General features: G+C 39.6%; 1 protein-coding gene across 1 annotated transcript in view; it reads right to left on the minus strand.

The window, feature by feature from the left end:
• LOC138700849 (protein I'm not dead yet-like) overlaps positions 1–23,231 on the minus strand; it is a 33,347-nt gene that overhangs the window by 5,472 nt on the left and 4,644 nt on the right. The window contains exons 2-11 of the mRNA XM_069827207.1: positions 11,552–11,723; positions 10,780–10,873; positions 8,380–8,494; positions 5,827–5,948; positions 5,416–5,544; positions 5,214–5,336; positions 3,131–3,334; positions 2,959–3,050; positions 2,667–2,753; positions 976–1,169 (exon numbers count right to left, since the gene is read on the minus strand). Coding sequence (XP_069683308.1) covers positions 976–1,169; positions 2,667–2,753; positions 2,959–3,050; positions 3,131–3,334; positions 5,214–5,336; positions 5,416–5,544; positions 5,827–5,948; positions 8,380–8,494; positions 10,780–10,873; positions 11,552–11,723 — 1,332 coding nt within the window. The remainder of the gene's footprint in view (positions 1–975; positions 1,170–2,666; positions 2,754–2,958; positions 3,051–3,130; positions 3,335–5,213; positions 5,337–5,415; positions 5,545–5,826; positions 5,949–8,379; positions 8,495–10,779; positions 10,874–11,551; positions 11,724–23,231) is intronic.

The following is a 23,231-nucleotide window of genomic DNA, read 5'->3' on the forward strand; positions in this document are numbered from 1 at the left end:
CTGTGTTGGAAAGAGTGGGTGAAGAGAGAATGATGCTGAAACTGATCAGGAAGAGGAAAAGGAATTGGTTGGGTCACTGACTGAGAAGAAACTGTCTACTGAAGGATGCACTGGAAGGAATGGTGAACGGGAGAAGAGTTCGGGGCAGAAGAAGATATCAAATATTAGACGACATTAAGATATATGGATCATATGCAGAGACTAAGAGGAAGGCGGAAAATAGGAAAGATTGGAGAATGCTGGATTTGCAGTGAAAGACCTGCCCTTGGGCAGGAACACAATGAATGAATAATAATAATAATAATAATAATAATAATAATAATAATAATAATAATAATGTAATGATAATATAATAATATAGTACCGTACAATATTAATGACGATGACAATAATAATAATAATTATTATTATCATTATTATTATTATTATTAGTTGCCTTCATTATACTGATCTACTAATTGTCTAATCTCTGCTACCTGACCTCACACAGCCAGTGCATGGCGCATGGATTAATAATATACAGCGGCACTAAATTCCACGTGTTTGTTAAGTATTCACGCAAACTATGATCAGGTAAAATGACTGTAATTTATTAATGCCATCATTACAATATATCACATTTGATCGTAAACTGATCAGTAGGAAGTAAGAAGGACAACTCCAACCAGTCTGCCACTATGAGTATAACTTAGTGACAACACGAACTGTGTCAACAGATTAGTGAAGTATCGATCCTATCACGAGCAGACATCAGAATGTTTTTGGCTAAATCCTTTTCACCATCGTAACTGCAGTTAGCATTGTGGTCTAATTCAAAGTCGGCTGTTTAATGATATATTGATAATGATATTAATTAAACGGACAGGATTTATTCCTGCATGGAAATTCCTGTTAAAAATCCTCTGCAGTGACTGGTTAGGACCTTCCAGCTGGCTGGTTAGTAACCGCGTTCCTTATCAAACAACGGTGCCTTACCATCTGAGCCAACACGGGCAGGATGATATTGGCCACCGCGGTGTTGGACGACACCTCAGTGAGGAACGTGGTGGCTGTGGCCACGATGATGAGTATGAGGGCCGCGGGCAGCACCTCCAGGTACACCAGCTCCTTCCCCAGGAAGCTCGACAGGCCCGACTCGTTGCTGGCAGCAGCCATGGCGAAGCCGCCTCCTGCAGCCATCAGCACATAAGAAGCCTTTTTTCATAATAGCATCTCACGAATAGTACAAATTATATTCAACCACAAATATCAATGGATTGTTAAGGTAAAATGAGTACTGGTAACAACAATTTCCAGAAGAAAAACAAAGTACATTGCCAGATTTATTAAAAAAAAAATCCAAATGAAACAGCAGATTCAATTTTTGGTATTTTTTTCTTTAGCAAGCTGTAAGTGTCACTGACACATGCGATATCATGAATTCAGTGTATGGATTACAAGAAAATTCCGTACCAGGGCTGAACATTTCTTCAGGAACATTAAACTGTTTTCCTTTAACTTTAAACTATTTATGATAAGTTTAACTTCAAAATATTGAATTAAAATTTAGATATATCTTATGTTGAATCTTCTAGGGAACCTTCTAGCTCATGTAAGTCTGTGTGTGTACATACCCAGCAGGCACACAAGACCCCAGGGGACCTTCTAGCTATGTAAGTCTGTGTGTGTACATACCCAGCAGGCACACAAGACCCCAGGGAACCTTCTAGCTCATGTAAGTCTGTGTGTGTACATACCCAGCAGGCACACAAGACCCCAGGGAACCTTCTAGCTCATGTAAGTCTGCGTGTGTACATACCCAGCAGGCACACAAGACCCCAGGGAACCTTCTAGCTCATGTAAGTCTGCGTGTGTACATACCCAGCAGGCACACAAGACCCCAGGGAACCTTCTAGCTCATGTAAGTCTGCGTGTGTACATATCCAGCAGGCGCACAAGACCCCAGGGAACCTTCTAGCTCATGTAAGTCTGCGTGTGTACATACCCAGCAGGCACACAAGACACCAGGGAACCTTCTAACTCATGTAAGTCTGTGTGTGTACATACCCAGCAGGCACACAAGACCCCAGGGAACCTTCTAGCTCATGTAAGTCTGCGTGTGTACATACCCAGCAGGCACACAAGACCCCAGGGAACCTTCTAGCTCATGTAAGTCTGCGTGTGTACATACCCAGCAGGCACACAAGACCCCAGGGAACCTTCTAACTCATGTAAGTCTGTGTGTGTACATACCCAGCAGGCACACAAGACCCCAGGGAACCTTCTAGCTCATGTAAGTCTGTGTGTGTACATACCCAGCAGGCACACAAGACCCCAGGGAACCTTCTAGCTCATGTAAGTCTGCGTGTGTACATACCCAGCAGGCACACAAGACCCCAGGGAACCTTCTAGCTCATGTAAGTCTGCGTGTGTACATACCCAGCAGGCACACAAGACCCCAGGGAACCTTCTAACTCATGTAAGTCTGTGTGTGTACATACCCAGCAGGCACACAAGACCCCAGGGAACCTTCTAGCTCATGTAAGTCTGCGTGTGTACATACCCAGCAGGCACACAAGACCCCAGGGAACCTTCTAGCTCATGTAAGTCTGCGTGTGTACATACCCAGCAGGCACACAAGACCCCAGGGAACCTTCTAGCTCATGTAAGTCTGCGTGTGTACATACCCAGCAGGCACACAAGACCCCAGGGAACCTTCTCGTGGACCACCTTCCAAGTGAGCAGCGCTGGTGCAGCCTTTGCTGGTCTCCTCTCTGCAACAAGCAAACACTGAAACTCATTTATGTGTAGTTTTCATATTTCTGTACATCATATTGACAACGAACAATTAACACTGAAATAATGTTCTTGTAAGTTCTGACCAATAAACGTCAGTGAAAAATACCAATTTTCTTTCATTTCGCGCACACAGTCGATTATGTAACCTCCCAGGGGTTAATGAAGCATCGCTATACTTACCATTGGAGTTGAAACGCAAGAAGTCGAGGTTTGCCGGGAGTACAAACAAAAGGAACACGATCAGCATGACTGGCGTGGCATCGTCAATTTCTCTGCAAGAAACAGGAGACAGTGCTTCAGCTGTAAGTAGCCTGTGTTTAACACGTGCTTTCGTCGATTTCAGAGTACTCACACGCTTGCGATGAGCTCAGCCCAGCCTGGTATGAACTCCGGCTTGCGGAAGAACCAGAGGAAGACGACGGCCGTGAAGAGCACCAGCACGGAGCCCTCGTGGAACGTCATGGGGCCCAGCTGCTTGTAGTTGACGCTGATCACTTCGCGCACAATCTTTGCCTGCTCCTCCGCCGATGTCTTCTTGTCTTCCTCCTTCTTTCTCCTACAAGGGAACAAATGCAATGCGAAAAGAGATTTAATGTGCTCGCAGCCGAAGCAGCAGGAATTCTATTTGCAAGGCAGTTTCTCATTTTAACCTAATAATACTGCAGTTCATGATTTACACTGAAAACTATTTCACACAGTTCTTGACACAGGCCATTAACTGTATAAAATATTATTAATGATTTGTTAACTTTGTTCAATAAACAACTTTTTTTTAATTTTTCTGTGTTAATACTGAAACTATAATGGTATTTTACATTACCAATAACTAGTTTCGGCTTGTTTCCGCCAACTTCAGTTTTCTAGTGAGGTCTTACGCTTGTTTCTGATTTCTTCTTGCTGGTGTCTTGGTGAGGATGTGTTTGTGGTTGGTAGTGTTGTGTCGAAAAGGGTGTGCGTTTTGAAATTTAGTTGAGTATTGACTATGTATTGTGCATGTATTTTTGTATGTCCGTATATTTCGTACTGTTAGTGTGTTTAGTTTCTGACTTTTCGGTTAGATGTGTAGAATTTCCACGTCTATTTCTATACTTATGTAGTTGTAATTGGTGTTGGTGATGTGTTCTGCGTAAGTGGAAGTACTGGGTGATTTGGTTATGGCTGTGATACGATACGAAATATACACACATACAAAAACACATACACAACACATCTTGAACACTCAACTAAATTTCAGAACACGCATCCTTTTAGACACAACACTACTGATCATAAACACACCCCCGCTAAGACCCCAGAAAGAGAAAGCCGGAAACAATCACAGGACATAACCAGAAATATGAAGATAGCGGAAAATAGTAATTAACTAAGGTAAAATATCATAATAGTGTTAGTATTAACACAGAGAAGTTAAGAAAGTTGTTTATTTAACAAATTTAACACACCATTAGTGATACAAGTTCAAGATGTCAGTGAGAAGAGCTCTGCAGACTACCAGTACGTTAAGTTAAGAATTATGTGCTGATTTGAAGCGAGTCTTATCTGCTTGTGCTAATGGTCTTCTGCACTTAATACCAATTAAATATTATGCCAGTGAGCTTCTTTTCTCCAACTCTCAGAAAAGTTGAAGCCAGTTTCCAAACAAATAGAAATGTACAAAAGCTTGCACTCCACAGACTGTGCCGTTATGAGTAACAGTGACTGAAAAACTGATGCATGTCTGTCAACGTGAAATTAGGGCTTAATATATAAATCAAGGTTTCCACGGAGTAACCCTATTTCCGCTGATGATCAAATCATACAAATAATACCAGAAAGTGAAATCCAACATGCACTACATTAAATGAATATACATATCGACTTTCCACGTTGGTGACCGGCATTCAAATCTCGGCAGGTCCAATTGGAATTTCTAGTGACAAAGATGGTGCTCGGTGGTACTTCTGTTTCCCCTACCAGCATTCCATCATTGCTCCATTAATCATCATGATCATCATGCTGTGCTATGTAGTTAGCCATTCATGAAGGTCAATGCCTATAGTGAGTAAAAGAACTATAGCTTTGGTGCTTGGGTGAATTATGTAAGTCAAATGAGATTATGTGTATGTATATATATATATATATATATATATATATATATGACAAAACCGCATCACTGGTCTTTACAGTACACCACCATTAAAGCCAGAATTTTAATGACTAATAAAAATATTTTATCAGAAAATTAATATTGTTTGATACTCAGAACGTAATCTGGCATTTAACAAGCAAGGATATGAATAAGGAATTGGATAAAAATTAGTATAATGAGAGGAGAAGCATTAATGTTGGCTGACTATTACATGGCTGCGAATCTTGGAATCAGGCGAGGCGAGGCGAGTGTTGGATGGAAAACTGAACAGCACAAGCATGGAAAGAGGAAGAGACAACAGGCTCACCTGAACAAACCCATGAAGAGGAACTGAAGCCAGACCCAGCCTGCGAACATGTTGATCAGCATGAGGGGCGCACCGAATATCAGCCAGTTGGCGAAGTTGACGCCGCCCGCCTCTGGGAAAGTCCTGCAACAACACAGCACTCACAGCTCGAGTGTAGCAGAGAGACCTACGCTAGGCGATGCACCTTGAGGTTGCAGCTTACGTGTCCCAGATGCCCTTGAAGGTGAGGTTGGTCCCTGTCCCAGTGAGGGTGCCCGCCCCTCCCAGGTTCGACGCATATGCCACCCCCAGGTAGTAGCATATGTCCGTCTTCTCTGGACGGTCGTCCTGCCTGCAACATGGCAGACATCAGCTGATTCGCGCTCAGTGGCGGCCCACTCACAAATATCAAGTAAACTTTAATTTTCCATTGTTAAAAATGAGGACTAAACAGGGGGCAAGCTCAAACGAATTCTCACATGCGGTGATGTGATACTACTCATACAGAAACTGCAAGACTGATTTACATTTCCTAGAACACTGTCTCACATATTATGGTACACTACACACTGAATACCTTGTACTGGTGGTATGCACTCACAACTAGCGGTTTTAGAGCTTAATACTGACTCACTCATAGTCGTTCTGGTACACAGACTTCCGACGTGTCTCCGGGTCGAACGCCCCACTGGCGTGCTCAGAGTCAGCCGTGTTCAGCGACGACGTGCGCCGCCTGTTCTCCGCGTCGTTCTTGTTCTAGAACAGTTGATTCATACTGAGGAGACTGCAACCATGTGATGAATATTTTTCTTAAAATTCAGTTTTGAAGCGTTTGAACCACTTCCGTTAACAATGCGACTTGATTTACATAGCTTACACATGTACAAGGAGACAGACCACGTGTCGTATGCCGCTTTTGAGTACAATACAAAACATGCTAGTCCCAAAAATTTAGTGAAAATCGCAAAACCGACTCTTGCAATATCATAATTCTTCGTTGTTTCGTCGACTGTCCAAAGACAGGTTTGAACCTCATAAGTAACGCCAATAAGGCATCAGTCATGAGGCAACTAGGCCAGGAGATAATGGGATAGGGTGGCCAGTTCCTTTTTCCCTCCAATGGATACATCGCTGACTAGCTACATATTACACTAATCAGACTTCAGATGCATACAAACAATTGTTCTTCCTCTGACACATATCGTCAAGTGAGATGTACATATCAGCCAGAACCTCAATCAGAGGACTAACACTTTGTATAAGATGATAAACAAGAAACACAGGCATGCAATATAACAATATAAGCAAAACAATTTGGTACAAGAAGTCTGTAGTCGCAAATGTTTGAGCAAACCTATTGCAGAGGGATGCAAGGGTCCCATCCCCTTTATTCTTGAGGCTGTTAATATGTAAGTAACCCATAGGCACGCAGCAGGGAGCATGTGTAAACACTGGAGACAATGAAATATTAATGAGACAGGTGGTCAGTAACTGAAGTAGGGCAAAACAACGCAGGAACAAGATATGTAATCGTGGGCCTTTGTTTGTCTACTTGTCCAGTTACTCTCTCAATTACTGGGATGATGGTACAAGCATCCTATGGACACGGTTTTCAAGGCCAGTGGTCAGCTAGCGCAAATGATGTGCGATTAGTGTTCAACTAGATTCAACTGGATCAGCTGAAACTCATAAACTTCAATAACAAAGACTCGCAAAAACGAATATAGGCCGTGGGGCAAGCAGAGATCCTGTGCTGTGCGCGAAATGCAACTTGCACAGTGCGCGACTCGCTGCCGCGCTGCGCACTTGTCTACAGCTGCTCGGTGACTCCAACAATTGACCTCTGCCACTCATCATCGCGGGCGGCACTGACCAACGTCACAGCAGGTCACAGGTTGGCTGCGAACTGTCGGTAACTGTGGGGCGTGTTTCCTCGTTATATCGACAATTCTGAATTGCCTTCGTAGTTTGAAGGGGTTCCAAGTATACTTTTAGCTCACAGCGCCGCCAAGTGAAAAAAAACATACGTAGACCAAATTGCCATTCCTTTCAAGATGGCTGAAATACGAAACAAAGAGGAAGGCAGAAAATAGGAAAGATCGGAGGAAGCTGAGTTTGCAGTGAAAGACCTGCCCTTGGGCAGAACACTCAATGAATGAATGAACGAATGAAGGATGAAAATAAATAAGAATGTGAAAATGGTGTAAGAAATAAAATGAAGGTAAATAAAATGAATCGTAGGTACCTGAACAAAAATTCAAATTTCAAATACTCGTAGTCGCGTGGTGGCAGCCTATTTCGCCACCTCTGCCAACTCTCTTTTAGCGGGGGGGGGGGGGGGGTGCTACCAGAGCGGCCACAGGTTGCAACAGGATCACCCGCCTCTTCTGGTTCTTTCTTTTTAATTATATCATTTAATTAACGCTTTGAGCCACGTGCAGCATGCTCTTTCATTCGGAAATGTATCTTCTTTACGGAAGAATTAAGAAGGAAATGCTGATTGTAGATTTGGTAACTGCCGTTCTGTTAAATACTCGTAATTTCTTTATTGTTCAAGCACAGTTTTGATATTTCAAATACGTAATTTACTGTTGAATTGGCTTGTAAGTAGAGAAGGTAGATTTTAGCAATTTAAAATTAAAAATTTTGCAAATTCAGTATTTTATAGCACCTTTAATGTTGGAATTTAGCATTTTCTAGCATTTTGGGATGGAAGATTTTTAATGGAAAGTTTGGTGGTAGAAATTCAATGTCGTCAAGTGTTAACACGTGCATTTCTAGTTAAAAAAAATAAGCAAAGCAACACATGCAGTGAAGTTACAGTGAATTTGTGAAGATTCAGGAACATGCCAAATGATGAGATGTGATTTGATCCTGACCCATCCTGTTACTCAGTCGCAATCATCTGCTATCACATACAACTTGTTTAAGTGTAAAGTTACTTATTTTGTCAATATTTGGGCACATTTCGCATTTAATCTACCATCTCTCCTTTATAAGTATTGAAAATTCGAACTATTATTCAGGGGGGGAAAAAGCTGTATGTAGACAGTTTATGTAAAACCAAAATTATTTCGGTATCAGTGGCACTGAAAATGTAATTTTCGTAATTTCGTGAAAATTCTAAATCGATTTTTGTGAAGCCAGAACACTTTCACCCTAGCAACATAAGGAAATGTGTGCTTACGGCTTTGAGTTCGTCCAGCACGGCCTTGACGATGGGCGTCATCATGGCGGTGGTGGCCGTGTTGGAGATCCACATGGACAGAACCATCGTCGTCACCATGAAGCCCAGCAGCAGTCTGCAAAGTTACGTCACAGTACCTTAGGCAACAGGCTGAAGTCCCCCCATCTCTTAAAATATATTTTTAAATATTAGATTTAAAGCACGAAGAAACAATCCACCATTAGCGTTGCGAGTACGATACTAAAATAAAAATATTGTTGGACTGTTTCTAGCGACAATGATAAACATTTAGAATGGCAAATCCTTTATATTTCTGCTGACAGGATGTTTTTAATTGATCGATGATTTTCAAAGAAATTATGAAGCTACCATTCCCAACAATAACTACATTTATTTAGGGTCGTCTTCTGTTGATGTAGTCTGTAACAACGGAGAATGAAGTTTGCTTTATAACAACTTTAGGGAGTCTAATTACACAATAACATGTTGCATGTAAGCTATGGGCAAGTTTGTCATGTGATGTTTCCAAAATTCCCCCCCCCCCCTCGATCTTAAATACCTGGCTACGTCACTGTCTGAAATCTCTCCTCTCCTACTTGAAAGAAAACACCCTGAGATGGAGAGCAATGTGGCTGCATGTAGTACAGACAGGACGAAAAATCAGTATACATACCCCTGGATATAATTGTCTTCGGTATATTCGTGGATCATATAACATATCCTACATTCGGCATTCAGACAATAACAATCATAATCAAGCAGTGGTAACTATCAAACAAGCGAGCAGTGAATAAAAATATGGCGGATTTAAGCATATTCTCCATTGAAGAGCGTTTAGTGACTTCAGAGTGGATTTACGATATTGGACAAACAATTGCACAAATTATGACCGACTTTGAACATTACTGGCCTGGGAACAGAAGACTGTACAATAGGATGCACCATCCACACGTTTGGTAACTGGTGAAGAATCAGTAACGCGATCTCCAGTTAAGTGGACTCGTAAACATGCTGCCAATTCAACCGTGACAGATCACATGTGAAAGGATTTGAAGGTCAAACCCTCCCAAAAGACTCGATTTTCTTGGGCATTGCTACTGTGATACACCGTGCACCCTGATTATGAAATTACTCACTACTGGTCTGTCACCTCTCGCCAAAATTCAGCTGTCGGTGTGATTCCTGACGCACATGACGTCATTCAAATTCGTTATCAGAGATCAGAAACAACCCTGTATTTCTGCAAGTGGAAATCTCTTGTGCAGCTACAAACTGCAAGCCTAAAATATCTCAATTCGTCATCTAAATTTGTACTAGCTTCAGCTTACTGTCACAGCAAATGACAACTCAGGAGACCAATAATAAATTGTTCTTCTTAACAATACTTGACAGGGGCATCTTGTGGAAGAAACAATTCTCTGAAGAAGATGATAAATAACTTAACATCTACAAGTCTCAGTTTCAGGTTGGTTAGAAGAGTCTGCTATAAAAACAAAGTTGCTTCTTCTCAAACTAATAAAACTGCTGAACCAAAAAAGATCGTACACTTCCACGCAATTGTAGATTTCGTTGCGTGCAGAAGAATGTACAGTAGATAGATGGTTGCTTGTCTTTTACAGATTTGGCATCAGTCACTGACTAACAGAATCAATTATCCAGAGACGGAAACACGCCAATGAATGACTGAAAATCTTTCCTTGTATATCATTATTACTTTTCAGTAATGACAAAAGCAAACTAAAATTTTATCTCAATGGAAATTAAAAAAAGATCCAACCAGAGGATAAGTTTCATTGCATTTACATCTCTGATGCCACGAGTAGACAAGGGAAATGGTACCTGTTGTGTATATTCAATTGTTTCTTGGTTTATCTCACTACACGTAACTGGAAATGTTGTACACAACCAATCTGTACTGGTTGCCTTTGTTTCTCATTGTAACAAAGAAGGGGTTTTATCTTCACCTTTCTTGCCTTATGTTTTACGATTTCATATTCAGCATTAATCTCAGCGCGTAATTTTCACTTCTTACAAGCGACGCAACTTCTTCGTAATATATCTCTCAGTAGTTCTGTAATATAACTTTCTGTTTGTGGGTGTATCTGAGGTTTCACACGATTTATTTTCAAAACTCATTCACAAAATCAAAGCTTAGATCCTGGACACACAAAACACAAAAAGATCTCACTCGCAGATTTTCAGATTCTTTCTGAAGGGATCACGAGCAGTTGTGATCAAGCGATGGGTTACAAACATTGAGTTTTCTTGCTGTAATAATTTTGTCTTAAGCCGTTATGTCGTATGGAAAATCCATCAGCTGTTTGTTTGTCTGTAAGTATGAGTTTTGTAGCTAGTTTTCTACCGAATAGAATTCATGCTTTAAAGCAGGCGTCTGCATACCTGACAGGGCTGGTGCCGATGGTGAGGATCACCTTGAGGGCAATGCGTTTGTGCAGATTGCAGTGCTCCACAGCAATGGCCACGATGAGACCACCTGCAAGCAAAAACCATCACTAGTGCTTTGTTTTTCATAGTTTACAATTGCTTGGGGGGTTGCAAGATGTAGTGAAGTGCATTCCATAACCTCTCCTACTCAAACACCATGGTGCAACAAACCGACACCCAGCAGTATACTGTAACTGTTCCATAAAAATGAAGAAATACTCTCTCCATAGCCAGCTGGGGTACCCATGCCCACACACTCCCAACAAAGTGTGTAAACCGAATTTACTGATTTCTCAATCATTATTATGTTTGGCTCACAACTGTTTTTAGCACATGCGACTACAAAACTTTTTAGGACCGTCTGTCCGATGTTTCAATTTGTTGAATCTTCTCTATAGGTACAGCAATTTAAATGCTTGTTTGTCATACAATGTAGAAAAGAGTTCTAACAAGGAAATTAAGCATTTCATATAGGCCTAACGTATTTTCATCCTCTAGACGTGACGAATGTTTGTCCAAAGTTAAATATTTGACGTACCGGAACCTTTTAATTACTCCTTATCATATAGTATGGATGGAATTGGTTATAACGAGATGAATCTGAGGATTCGCCATGAAATGATCTGACATTCGCATTACAGTTGGGGGGAAAAACTCGGAAAAACACATCCAAATAATCAGCCCGAACAGATCAGTAGGCAAACGCGCTCTAAATGCAGCAGCCCACCTATGAACATCATGTTGGTCTCCTTGAGGTAGGCGTTGCACACCTTCTCAGTATCCAGCACGTCCAGCAGGGGGAAGAGCACCACGGGGATGAAGGAGGTGACGGCCAGGGGCACGGCCTCCGTCATCCAATATATGGACATCAGCACCACCACGAAGCCGCATCGCGCCTCCTGCAGAGTCATGTAATACTGAATTACTGGGGGAGCTTTGGCAAGCAGGGGTATCCAGGGTTGCCAGATTGTTTTGGATTTTAATGGTGTGTCCTGTAATGAGTTATATTGTTCCAGAATGTAAAGAAAATACAATTTTTGCTCATTTCTATAAATTTTTAATAAAATTCCTCCATTTTTAAAGACCTTGTCCAACCTATGTTCAATGTCGTCTGGCACCTCCTATCGGGTTGTATTGAAATAAAAACGATAATACTACAGTATGTATTAGGTATTATACAGTACCTTTATTATTTAGTCTCTTTGGAAGTTTATTTATTATCGACAGAATTTAAACACTGTATCGTGCATTCCTTCTGAATAGAACAGGGAGCAATGTGACATTTTTCCAGACTATATAAATAATTCAAAGGAAATTTCATAGTCTAGGAACACTGTGGAAAAACTAAAAGTTTAGGCATAATTAGTAAATTGGTTGAAATGCATAAAATGAATAAAATCAGCTGTATTGCAAATTGAATTAATTCAGAAACGAAGTATCATCACCTGTCCTGATGAGAATATCTGGCAACCCTGGGAGTAACATTGGCATACATAGGAAAAACTTTGGAAACAATTTTTATTCACATCAATGTACTGTACACTCATGTGAATAAAATCTGTGAATTTTAACTTATCGGAACCACAAAAACGAATATTACAATACTTGGCAACTATGTTTCTGGGGTTCTCCCATTTAATCCATCACTGGTTTTAGATGGAATTCCTGATATCGAAGGACGGTCACTTGATAAGAGTGTCGTAAGCTGCAGATATTGAGAGCTAAGACCAGGAAAACAAAAGAAAACGAAGGAAGAAAGTGCCAATAATTCCAGGACAGAATCTGAGTCTGTAGCTTTCTGAAAGCGAAGATGACCCCGAGTAACTTTCAGGATCACATGGTTCAACCTCTGGCAGGCACCAAGAAGTTCCTGCCTTTGGGTAAATACAAAAATCCTGATTGGGTTCAGTGTGTGCAGTGTTTTCCCTGGATTTGCTATCTAGCCCCAACTGCTTTGATTCTGACTAAGTAATAATAGGTCATCGGGGAGATGCCTCGGTAGTAACAAACTGGATTCACATTCGGGAGGTTCTGGGTTCGATCCCGGTGCCGACCAATCTAGTCGAGAATTTTCTCCGCGGTTTTCCTCGATGGAATATAACTAACATTTAGTTAAGTAAAGACGAATGCCGGATTGAACCCCAATTACCACGAAATAGTAGAACAACAGTAACAGTCGCGATATGACCTAGGAGTTGAAGCGACTATAAATAAAGGTTAAATAATTTTGTGTTAATTTTATTTTTGGAACACTTTTATGTTCATAATGTCTTCAGTATTTGCAATAATTCTATTGGTTACCGGTATGTATATACTGCACCTCAGTTATTATGAAAAAAAAATGCTTATATAGAACGTACCGCAATGATTAATATTATTAAAAGCGTATTTACATGCCAAAGTTATCCTACTGAGTTATGCATCGTTTACAATGACGCGACGCGACATTATATAAATTATGGCCCAATAGGAAATGAGAATTCCATGACGTCACGACGCAGATCGCGACGCGACGAAAGTTGAAATTGAGTTAACTTTTACCGCGCGACGTTACTGGAATGCGTATGTGTTTTGTTTATAATGGCGTCATCTGCAACAAAATTGAATACTTTTTCAGATGAGATGTTGATATAATTGGTTAAAGGAACTCTGAATTATACAGTTATGATTTAAGAAATGAACCTGCCTGTTGTATCACTTTATTACAAATGTATTTATTAACTCCGTAACAACCATCTCCATGACAATCAAAGTGAATGTAGCGCCACTGCCAAAGTTATCCGTCCACGGGATAAACTTGACAGTTAAAATAATTTTAAAGAGATAGTAATATAAATAGAATAAAAATAATTAATGTGAAATAACAAGGAAGGTTTGAATGTCACAAGCAATTCCCGTCAGATCCGGATATTTCTATGCATGCTCAGTAAACTTAAAATAAAGTGCGTTTATGGTACGCTTTATGGTAGCGTCATTTGCTGTTCTTTTTAACTACAGGGATGACGGTAAACATCCTCCCAACCTCCGATTAGATTCGTTCCTAGGAACTAAATTGTCGTTGTCTCTATTGTGACGATGACTGCGGAAACCGAAGAATTCCAGCCGGGGAACGAACCCAAGCCGACAAAATCGAGTAGGTATTTTCGCGAGGCATATGACATTTGCACATCCATACCTGAGATTTTTATCAGCAATCGTCTGGAAGCAGCTCAAGGCCGCGTGATAAGGATCTTACGTAATCCTCAAGGAACTAGACTACAATCCGCTGTCAAATGTTGACACAACACTCGGATACATTTTGATTAAATACCTTGCTAAGAAACATGCAGTGCTATCATCTCATTACCGCAAAAGTACAGCCACTCCGCAGAAATATCTCTGACCTACATATTATCTCCTTTCGATGCAGAAGATGTGTACGTAACGAAATGTTGATCTGTCATAACGAAACTGAAAATGTTAATGATTTAAAACTGAAGTTACAGTGTCCATAAAATTTGAGTTCATTTGCGAAATACGTAGCTCTTGAACTGCAGTACAATTAGCTATTAAATTCTAAACAGATTCCGATTTTATCTTGTCAGTTAGGTAGGCCTACTGGAAATTTTCCGATACATAAAAACTGAGAAGTATCGAATCAAAAAGTGTTCAGTTCATCAGCAGAATAAATGCTGTTTGAAACGGATTCCCCCTATTTCTATAGCAATAAATCCACCTGTGAAATCCGTTTCTTCCAGAAACCGCTCTATCAGACTGTGAAGGCCTAATGTGTTTGATCAACGAATAAAAAAAAATTATTTTCCCTGGACCAAAAACTTGTATGCCTATTTCCCTTGCACAGAAAAACAAACAGCGAATGAAAGGTAAGCATTTTTCCTGAAATGACTGCTTCATAAACTTCTCTGTACAGTTGCTCTTGATTTCCCTCAGGGTTACGGCCGGTTTTAGCTTCTTATCTTTATTCTAGAGCTTATATTGTAAATTAAGATATTTTCGCTATACTTCAGAATACAGCGTAAGTATTCATGTACAAAGACTGTGCAAATTAAAAATAATTAAAAAGGCATGCTTTTTACGGTAAAAGGATAGATAAAAATAATTGGGCTACATAAAAAAGAGATGTCCCTTGGACGAAAAATAAATACAAATTCAATAATGAAATAACATAATATGTACTTACGCGGTATTCTGAAGTTGTTTCGATATTTTTAATACCGGTATTTACATTTGCTAGTATAGCCATCACATATTATTTTTACTTGGTTATTTAACGACGCTATATAAACTACTAGGTTATTTAGCGTCGATGGAATTGGTGATAGCAAGATGGTATTTGGCGAGATGAGGCCGAGGATTCGCCTTACGGTTGGAGAAAACCTCGGAAAGAATCCAAGCAGGTAATCAGCCCAAGCGGGAATCAAACCCGCGCCAGATTGGCAGACGGTGGCTATCACGGCCCACATCTGAACATCAGGTGCGACAAGATATTAAACAAATGCACATCAGATCAACAAGATTGCAGTTGATACTTGGCTTTGATTGGTTAAAACTCGATAGATTCTTACATTCCGTTGGTGCGTTAGTACTTGAACAAAACAGTCATGGCTACAAACGTCACGTCTTTGAACAAATATTTTTTTAAATCTACTTCTACCTTCACAAACACTAAAAAGACATAAATAGTTCAATAAATAAAGGCTCATTGCTCTTCGGACGGTCATTACTACGCTGGACTACAAGCTGGCTTCCTCCGAGAGGCCCGTGCCACTTAAAAGAGCCGCTCTTCTGCTGTTTCATTGTTCAATTATTTCACAGCTTCAACCATCACATTCTTAGCTCTCCATCAAATTAATTTATTTTCATTATTTACTTCCTTTTGCATCTGAAATGTGCGGAGACGGATATTTAATTGTTTGCTTATCAGAAATTAATGTCCGTATATGACAATTTGAATAATCTTGATCACAAGTAGCTCTTGATTAACTTCTACCCGAGGCGGGAAATGACATCTGCGAGCATCTGATAAATAATTATTGATAGTTTATAATTTGTTTTTTTTTTTTTTTTTTTTTTTTAACAAGTAAACATTTAACTTGTTCGCGTTTGTAATATCGGCTCTTTCCGTATAGATCTTTGCGCTTTCTATTTTCCTCTGTTTGTTATTCCTTGAACAGAGTTTTAGTTTCCGCTAATTGAACGTTACTAATTCGGAATCCACTTGACACGTGGAGTTTGATATTCCACAGATTGAAGGTCAAAGTGAATGCAAAGAGTGAAAAATGTGATGATACATTCAAATTATCCAACATAAGATTCATTTAGATACATTAACTGAATTTGTGGACTGTAATCCGAACCACCAGAAATTTTATCTTCCCTTAATATAAACACGTCGTGATGTGTGACCTAATTGACTTGGTCTAAAGAACTTCCAATTCAGACATCGATACTAATTTTAACTCATTCATTCTTTTGTTAATTGAAGTAGGCTACAAAATTTTCGCGACTATGCGCAGTAATTTACCGTTTTTAACCAAAGCTAGATTTTAACGATGAAGTGTCGTATAGAATTCCAATGTTGTTGGGTAGTGATTCGCCCGACCTCAGCGCAGAAAGAGGCACATGGCCACATTCTGGACAAGGCCTTGCTGCGCCGGACGAAAAAGTAATCGAGTCCTCGACTTCAAAACCGTCACCGACTGCGAGGTCACACGTCTTTTGGAATGACATCATCATCATCATCATCATCAAGATTATCGTTGATTTTACTGTTTACTAGTTTCTCACAAACTTATTGGTATCTTGGTCAGTAGTTGGATTCACTGCGATAGAAGCCATTTTAGTGGCATGTTCTCCCAGTACGCCGTAAGCTGAAAGAACGAAAAGACCAACAACGACAATGACAAGAACAGGCTAGCACGGCTATCGCCACTAAGGAAGTCAGTTATATAAATTGTCCTATCCAAGGACTTGCCCGACTTCGTCCTCAGCATGTAGCTTTGAAGATAGCCTGGATTACCTGAAATCTGTCTTGTTCTGCTTTCAGGGAGTGGGACAAGACGACCTGCTATGTTACACATTTTGCCTCCTTCGGTAGTTGAAGATCTCACCATTCTGGGTTCTCATTGTTCTCCAAAGTCTCTGTATCGGCTATTCGCTATATCACAAATATTACACACGAAAGTTAATTTTTTTATTAGCCCTAAGGAGTTTGGTATAAAACAGTACATTGCCTAGATGGAACAGTGAATTTTCTGTAAAACAGCGGATTTCATGTTCATTCATTCATTATTTTCTATCCAAGACAGGTCCTTCATTGCAAACCCAGCATTCTCCAATTTCCTTTTTTTCCGATTTCCTCTTCGTCTCGCATACCATCCATATAGGCCTATCGTAATATAAGACGGAGAATTTCCTATAAAACAATGAATTCCTTTCAAACGCTGCATTTCTTATAAAACAGCGGATTTGTTATAAATCGGTGGTTTTGTTCTTATTATTACATAACTTGCCAATTGTAATTTATTTACAAGCTGTTTCTGTGAACTCATGATTGTATTTGCAAAAATTATAAAACAACTTTTGGAATGACTTCAGAATACCGCGTAAATACATATGTTGTTATTGCTTTATGGAATTATTTATTTTTGGTCCAGGGGACATATCTTTTTATGTACTTATTTATTTACCTACTCTTGTGCCATCAATAAAAACATGTGTTTTAATTCGTCTTCGTGCATAAATACTTACGCGGTATTCTGCCTACATGAATCATAACTATACACATTCCGTAATAGATTGTTTCGAGTATTTTACCACCTTTAAAATGTATCCCCCTCGGCCTGGTTTGAACCCAGTAACCTCGGAACCAAGAGCTAACGCGGTATCCGCTAGATTGCGGCGTCATTATTTTGAATTCACCGCCATTGAAACGGAAGCAGTTTGAGAGAATGCAGACAGTGCAGCGCAGCGTGTGAGATAAAGCAGATCAACTTCCTAATCTCTGTACAATTCATCGTATTATTGCGACACACTATCAAGAAAACAGCTATCTTGAAAACACCTCGACTGTTGCATCACAACCTGGATTTTCCTCAAAACAATCGAATGATTGAGCGCGCAAGGAGGCAATCGACTCGACGATCGCTCAAGGCTTTGTTGGCAATACTCTAGGGAAAAAAAAACAGGAATGCGATTTACCTTTCTTGTGCTCGTGAAAGTTGTCATTGTCACTTCAATGATTTTGTTGAATTATTTCCGTGTTCAGTGGAGCCCAAAATAACATCGACTGCGTGGCGTGCTGCGTACCTCCCTGGCGCAGTTCGTCATGCTCACGTCTCTTCACGGACCATTGACTAAATTCTGCGAGATAATGCTAATAGAAAGGGAGTAACGCGCGCTGGTTTGTGTCCATTTCTGAATGTGGAATTGCTGATATTATTATTATTATTATTATTATTATTATTATTATTATTATTATTATTATTATTATTATTATAATGGTCTGACATTAATGGAATGAAAATTAATGAAACAAAAACTTTTGTCATTTCGTACTCTCGAAAAACTACTTCCATAAAATTTAATTATTCTCTTAATAACGCCTGTATTATTAGGAAAAATTCTATAAAAGATCTTGGTGTACTATTCGATTCTAAATTATACTTTCACGATCATGTTCAATATATTTATAATCATTCAATAAGAATGCTTGGTTTAATAAGTTCTATAACCTATTCTTTTTCTGCTCCTGAGTCACTATTAATTCTATACTTTACTTTGGTTCGCTCTAAACTTGAATATGCATCTGTAGCCTGGAATTCCATTACTTCAACCGATTCGGTTAAATTGGAAAATATTCAAAGAAAATTTATTTCCTTATGTGCTTTTCGATATATACCCAATTCCACTGACTTTAACTATGATATTACCTGTAAATATTTTAACTGTTGTAGCCTTTATGCTAGACGTCTAAATCTTGATTATCAATTTTTTTGCAAAGTTATCAAGGGTGATATTGATTGTGAGTCTATCATAAACAATATCAGCCTTCGTATTCCTACAAAAGGTTTAAGATTTCAAAAAAATTTTTATAACCGAAATTCAAAATCACTTTCTCCAGTCTGTAGATGCATAAAATATGCCAATTTGCATGGGCACAATTTAGATCCTTTTTAAGGTTTAGTTCGTTTTGATTATTAGTTTTTACTGTTTGTACTCAATTTTATTCATGTATGTTTTTGTTATTTAAGATATTATTTATTTTTGTTTTGCACCTTTGTATCTTCTGTTTGTGTATTGTGCTGAACTATAATTGGCCTCTGGCTGTTGTTCAGCACACAAATATTAATAATAAATAAATAAAATAATAAATAAATAAATTATTATTATTATTATAAGAAAGAAAAACTATTAGTTTTCCCACTATGGAACTGTCATTATAAAAATACATAATACACACAGCAAAAAGAAATGTGAAACTAAAAGAAGAGAACAGATAAGGTCACAAATGAGAAACATAGTAAATGAACAAAAACTGAAATGTTAAGAACAGGAAAACAACAGAAAATAAACAAATTCAACAAACAGATTAAACATTGGAACAAAAGTTCTTCATGTTGCGATACGAAGTACAGATGACACTTTAAATGGCAAGCGATTCTCTGATGGCACAAGGGATGAAGAACTTACTGACAAAGAGGCCAGGTATTGTGTCTCATAACTTCAATGGAGGTGATGTTTCTCCAAATAGTATGGAACTGCGGGCCCTTAAATCATGCATTTTTCTGCGTGGACTTCAACAGGCTATTTCTCCTGTGCCTCGAGCCTGGTGGAATTTCAAGCATGCCAATTCGCCGACAGGGGAGATCCCATGGACTACAGTGACTAGTGGGACCAAAACGTTGGCTAGAGTTTCAGTCTCACAAGGACGACAGAGTTTTCCGTCTCGGACTTCCTGGTAAAGCACGTAGAGGACATTAACTGTCATTTTAAGAGTCAGTCTCTATTCACTGCTAGTAAGGTGATCAGGTTGTCGGATCCATTTATTGGCGGAAGTGAACTCCTTATGTAGAGGATGACGCAGTTTCCTTTCTGATTTAAAGAGCACCAAGATTGAAACGTTCGCTCCCATAGTTATTTTCTTAAATTTTTACTTTAATTGTCGAAGAGAAGGTCTGATGGCCTTAACTTCACAAGAATAAATAATAATAACAATAATAATAATAATAATAATAATAATAATAATAATAATAATAATAATAATACTAATAATAATAACAATAATATTATTATTATTATTATTACTATTATTATTATTTAATACTACATTGTTAGATTTCGTTAGCTACAAGCAATTGAAATGGTATGGTCACGTACGTAGAATGGCGGAAACAAGATTGCCCAGACAGATTTTCGAATGGATTCCGCCAGGAAGAGGAAAGAGGGGAAGACCAAGGAAAACCTGGATGGACGATATAAGAAGTGGAATGAAGGAGAGAGGCTTGGAAGAACGGGATTGGGAGACAAGAGAAGAATGGAGGAAGAAGATAAGAATTTAAACACATTGGATACAGGAAGATGTAGTTTACATTGTAATCCTGTTTATTATTATTATTATTATTATTATTATTATTATTATTATTATTATTTCAGAAGTGATGCTCTGAAAAGAAGTTTATTTAAAGAAACCCCAGTTTCATGAGGAAAATTGCAACAAGTATTTACATTAATGTTTTGGGATCGTTTTAAAATTTGACAAGCATTAATATGCTGCAAAAGGCTTCCCAGCTATTCCTTGTATTTTCTGTAAGTATAAAGAATGCTGTCTGACGTGTCGGTAGGGAATTGAAGTATTTTCTTCACGTGGTTTTAATAGCGTCAGCATCGGAAAGAAACTTGGTTGGTATTTCATTCGGTGCTGTTGTCTGAAATTGATAAAAGAGAGTACAGCATCTTATGAATGCGGGCAGAAATAATTTATGATTAAGCCATTAAACTACTATTTTGTGCTTTTGAATAATCAAAAGATACAATTTTTGTGAGGCGAATCTGAAACATTTTTTGCAGAACATATAGCTTTCCATGGCCACATTGTTCAGAACACAGAGACAAACAAAGATGTGGATTGTTTACAAGCATTGCTAGCAATTCAATTCAAATTCCCAGAATTCGCCCAAACAACCTTGGCGTGTATTTGGGCTCTAACAGACGGAAAATAACGCCCCTGGTGTCCAATTCCAAGGAGTTGGAAGTCTTCAACCAGACAGAGCACCGGTGAAGTTGTAAGTAATGAGTAATAATTATTTTAATTGCATACTGAAGAGAGAAAAACGTGTATTTTAACAATAAATAATATCCTTAGAGCAGTAGCTAGACAGAATGACGTCATATTCTAATTTTCAATCTCTTGTTCTCCGAACTCATCTCAACAATATTGAAATTCCACAAAAAACAGAGAGGGAAAGAGAGAATAGAGAGACAGAGAGAAAGTTTACAACTTTAAAATACCAACTTTTATTTGTGATAAACACCGGACTGAAATAGCATGTACCGTACAATACTGGCGAGTCATTGTTGCCTATAGAAATGAAACAAAAATCCTGGAACTGTTACACAAACGAAACTGATCCGTTCCAAACAGATGAAAGTCTCAAGTTGTATGCGAAGCATCTACTATCTGCCTCGCTGGCTACTTGCGACCTAGCTCCGTTGGAAAACAATGCATCAGTCTTGTGTGCTGCAAAATTTAACTATTTCTCTACGAATTATTTATTGTACGTAATTTTTAAACGTAATTGTTATATGTTACATAGGTTATGTTATGAAGGCTATATACTACGAGGGTCATGCTGAAAGTCGTGAGCAACCCATTATTAGAAATCTTAATTTTTATTTTTTAGACAAACCAGGTACATTATCTTAATCTACAGACTTTTCTGTCACTTTTCAACATAGTGTCCATTTCTTTGCACATGTTTTTCCCTCCGTTCTTAAGTTTGAAAATTCCCTTGCTGTAGAAGTCCGTTTCATCTCCCCGAAGACACTGACGCACTGCTTTCCGGATGTCCTCCAGCGTCTCGTAGCGTTGGCCTCGCAGCTGCTCCTTTACAGAACCGAAAAGATGGTAGTCGGAGTATGCCAAGTCGGGACTGTAGGGAGATTGCGGCAGAGTTTCCCACCCAAATGTTCTGATTTTCTGCACGGTGACACGATCAGTGTGAGGCCACGCGTTATCATGTTGCAGGATGATTTTCTTTCCAGGGCGTTTCTCGTGCAATGCACGACGGAGCTTCAAAACTGTCTGACTGTAGAGGACAGCATTATTTACGGTCTGTCCAGGTTCAAGAAATTCAACCAAAATGCATCCCAGAACTCAACTCTTTCCTTGTTGCGTTCCATGGAGGCAGTTCGAGGGCGACCGCTACGAGGCTCATCTTGGATGCTCGTGTTCTCGTCTCCTAACACTGCTGGCGCCCATGCACACATCTCCGTATGCACGCTGAAGTCCGAGGTGAATTTCAGCAGCAGATTTTTCTTCTTTAACAAGGAATTTAATGACAGGACGCTGTCGAAACGAACCAACGTTGTCAACCATTTTGCAAACATTGCAGGCCTGGGCATAAATACCTCAATTGAGTCACTGCAGACCACCCTCAACTCCCCACTGCACCTTCCCCGGCCGGGGCACTATGTTTTGGTACGGTACGAGCAGACATGATGGATTATATCACAGCTTTTACGAACTTCCGGCTCTAGCTGGTCGCTTAAATCCCACCACTGATGTCTAGAGCCTTGTTTATAAGGTGGGGTAAGCGAAAAGGCCATGGGTGGGGGTTTCACTTCCCATCTTATGCCCAGGGCTAATTTAGTACAATGAATACAATCATAGCCTTTTTAATAATCCTGGAGCTTCCAGTGTGATATGACTCCAGTCATGTATTCCCAGTGGGTGATGGTTCCCAGATTCCGGACACTCTGCATAATCATGGGTTAGCTTTCACGTCTGCACATAAATGGTTCATGCAAGAGAGGCTCATGTGCTGGAGACATAAAGGAAAGATGCAGAGGGAATGTACGGCACGTCGCGGGCCCAGATCCGCTCAAGGCGTTCGGTGCAGTTACATCATCTGGCATAGCACCGTGCCACGGCGGAATTCCAAGGCCGTGCACTGGAACGGGGTAAGAGTGACATTGCGTTGATAACATGCAGTGGAGTTCCCGATAATAACTGTGGGACTTCGATGGGACGGGTTGATGCTGCGAAGAAGAGGAGACAGGGTGGTTTACGAGCAGGCACGAGTTCGTTCGACACCGATTGTGCCATGTCATGGAGTGAACTGCAATGGTCTCGAAGACCACTGTTTGTAGTTTTAAATGCGTGCATACGAGGCACTGTACCTTTACAA

Source organism: Periplaneta americana, chromosome 6, assembly GCF_040183065.1.
Source record: "Periplaneta americana isolate PAMFEO1 chromosome 6, P.americana_PAMFEO1_priV1, whole genome shotgun sequence".
NCBI classification, from domain to species: domain Eukaryota; kingdom Metazoa; phylum Arthropoda; class Insecta; order Blattodea; family Blattidae; genus Periplaneta; species Periplaneta americana.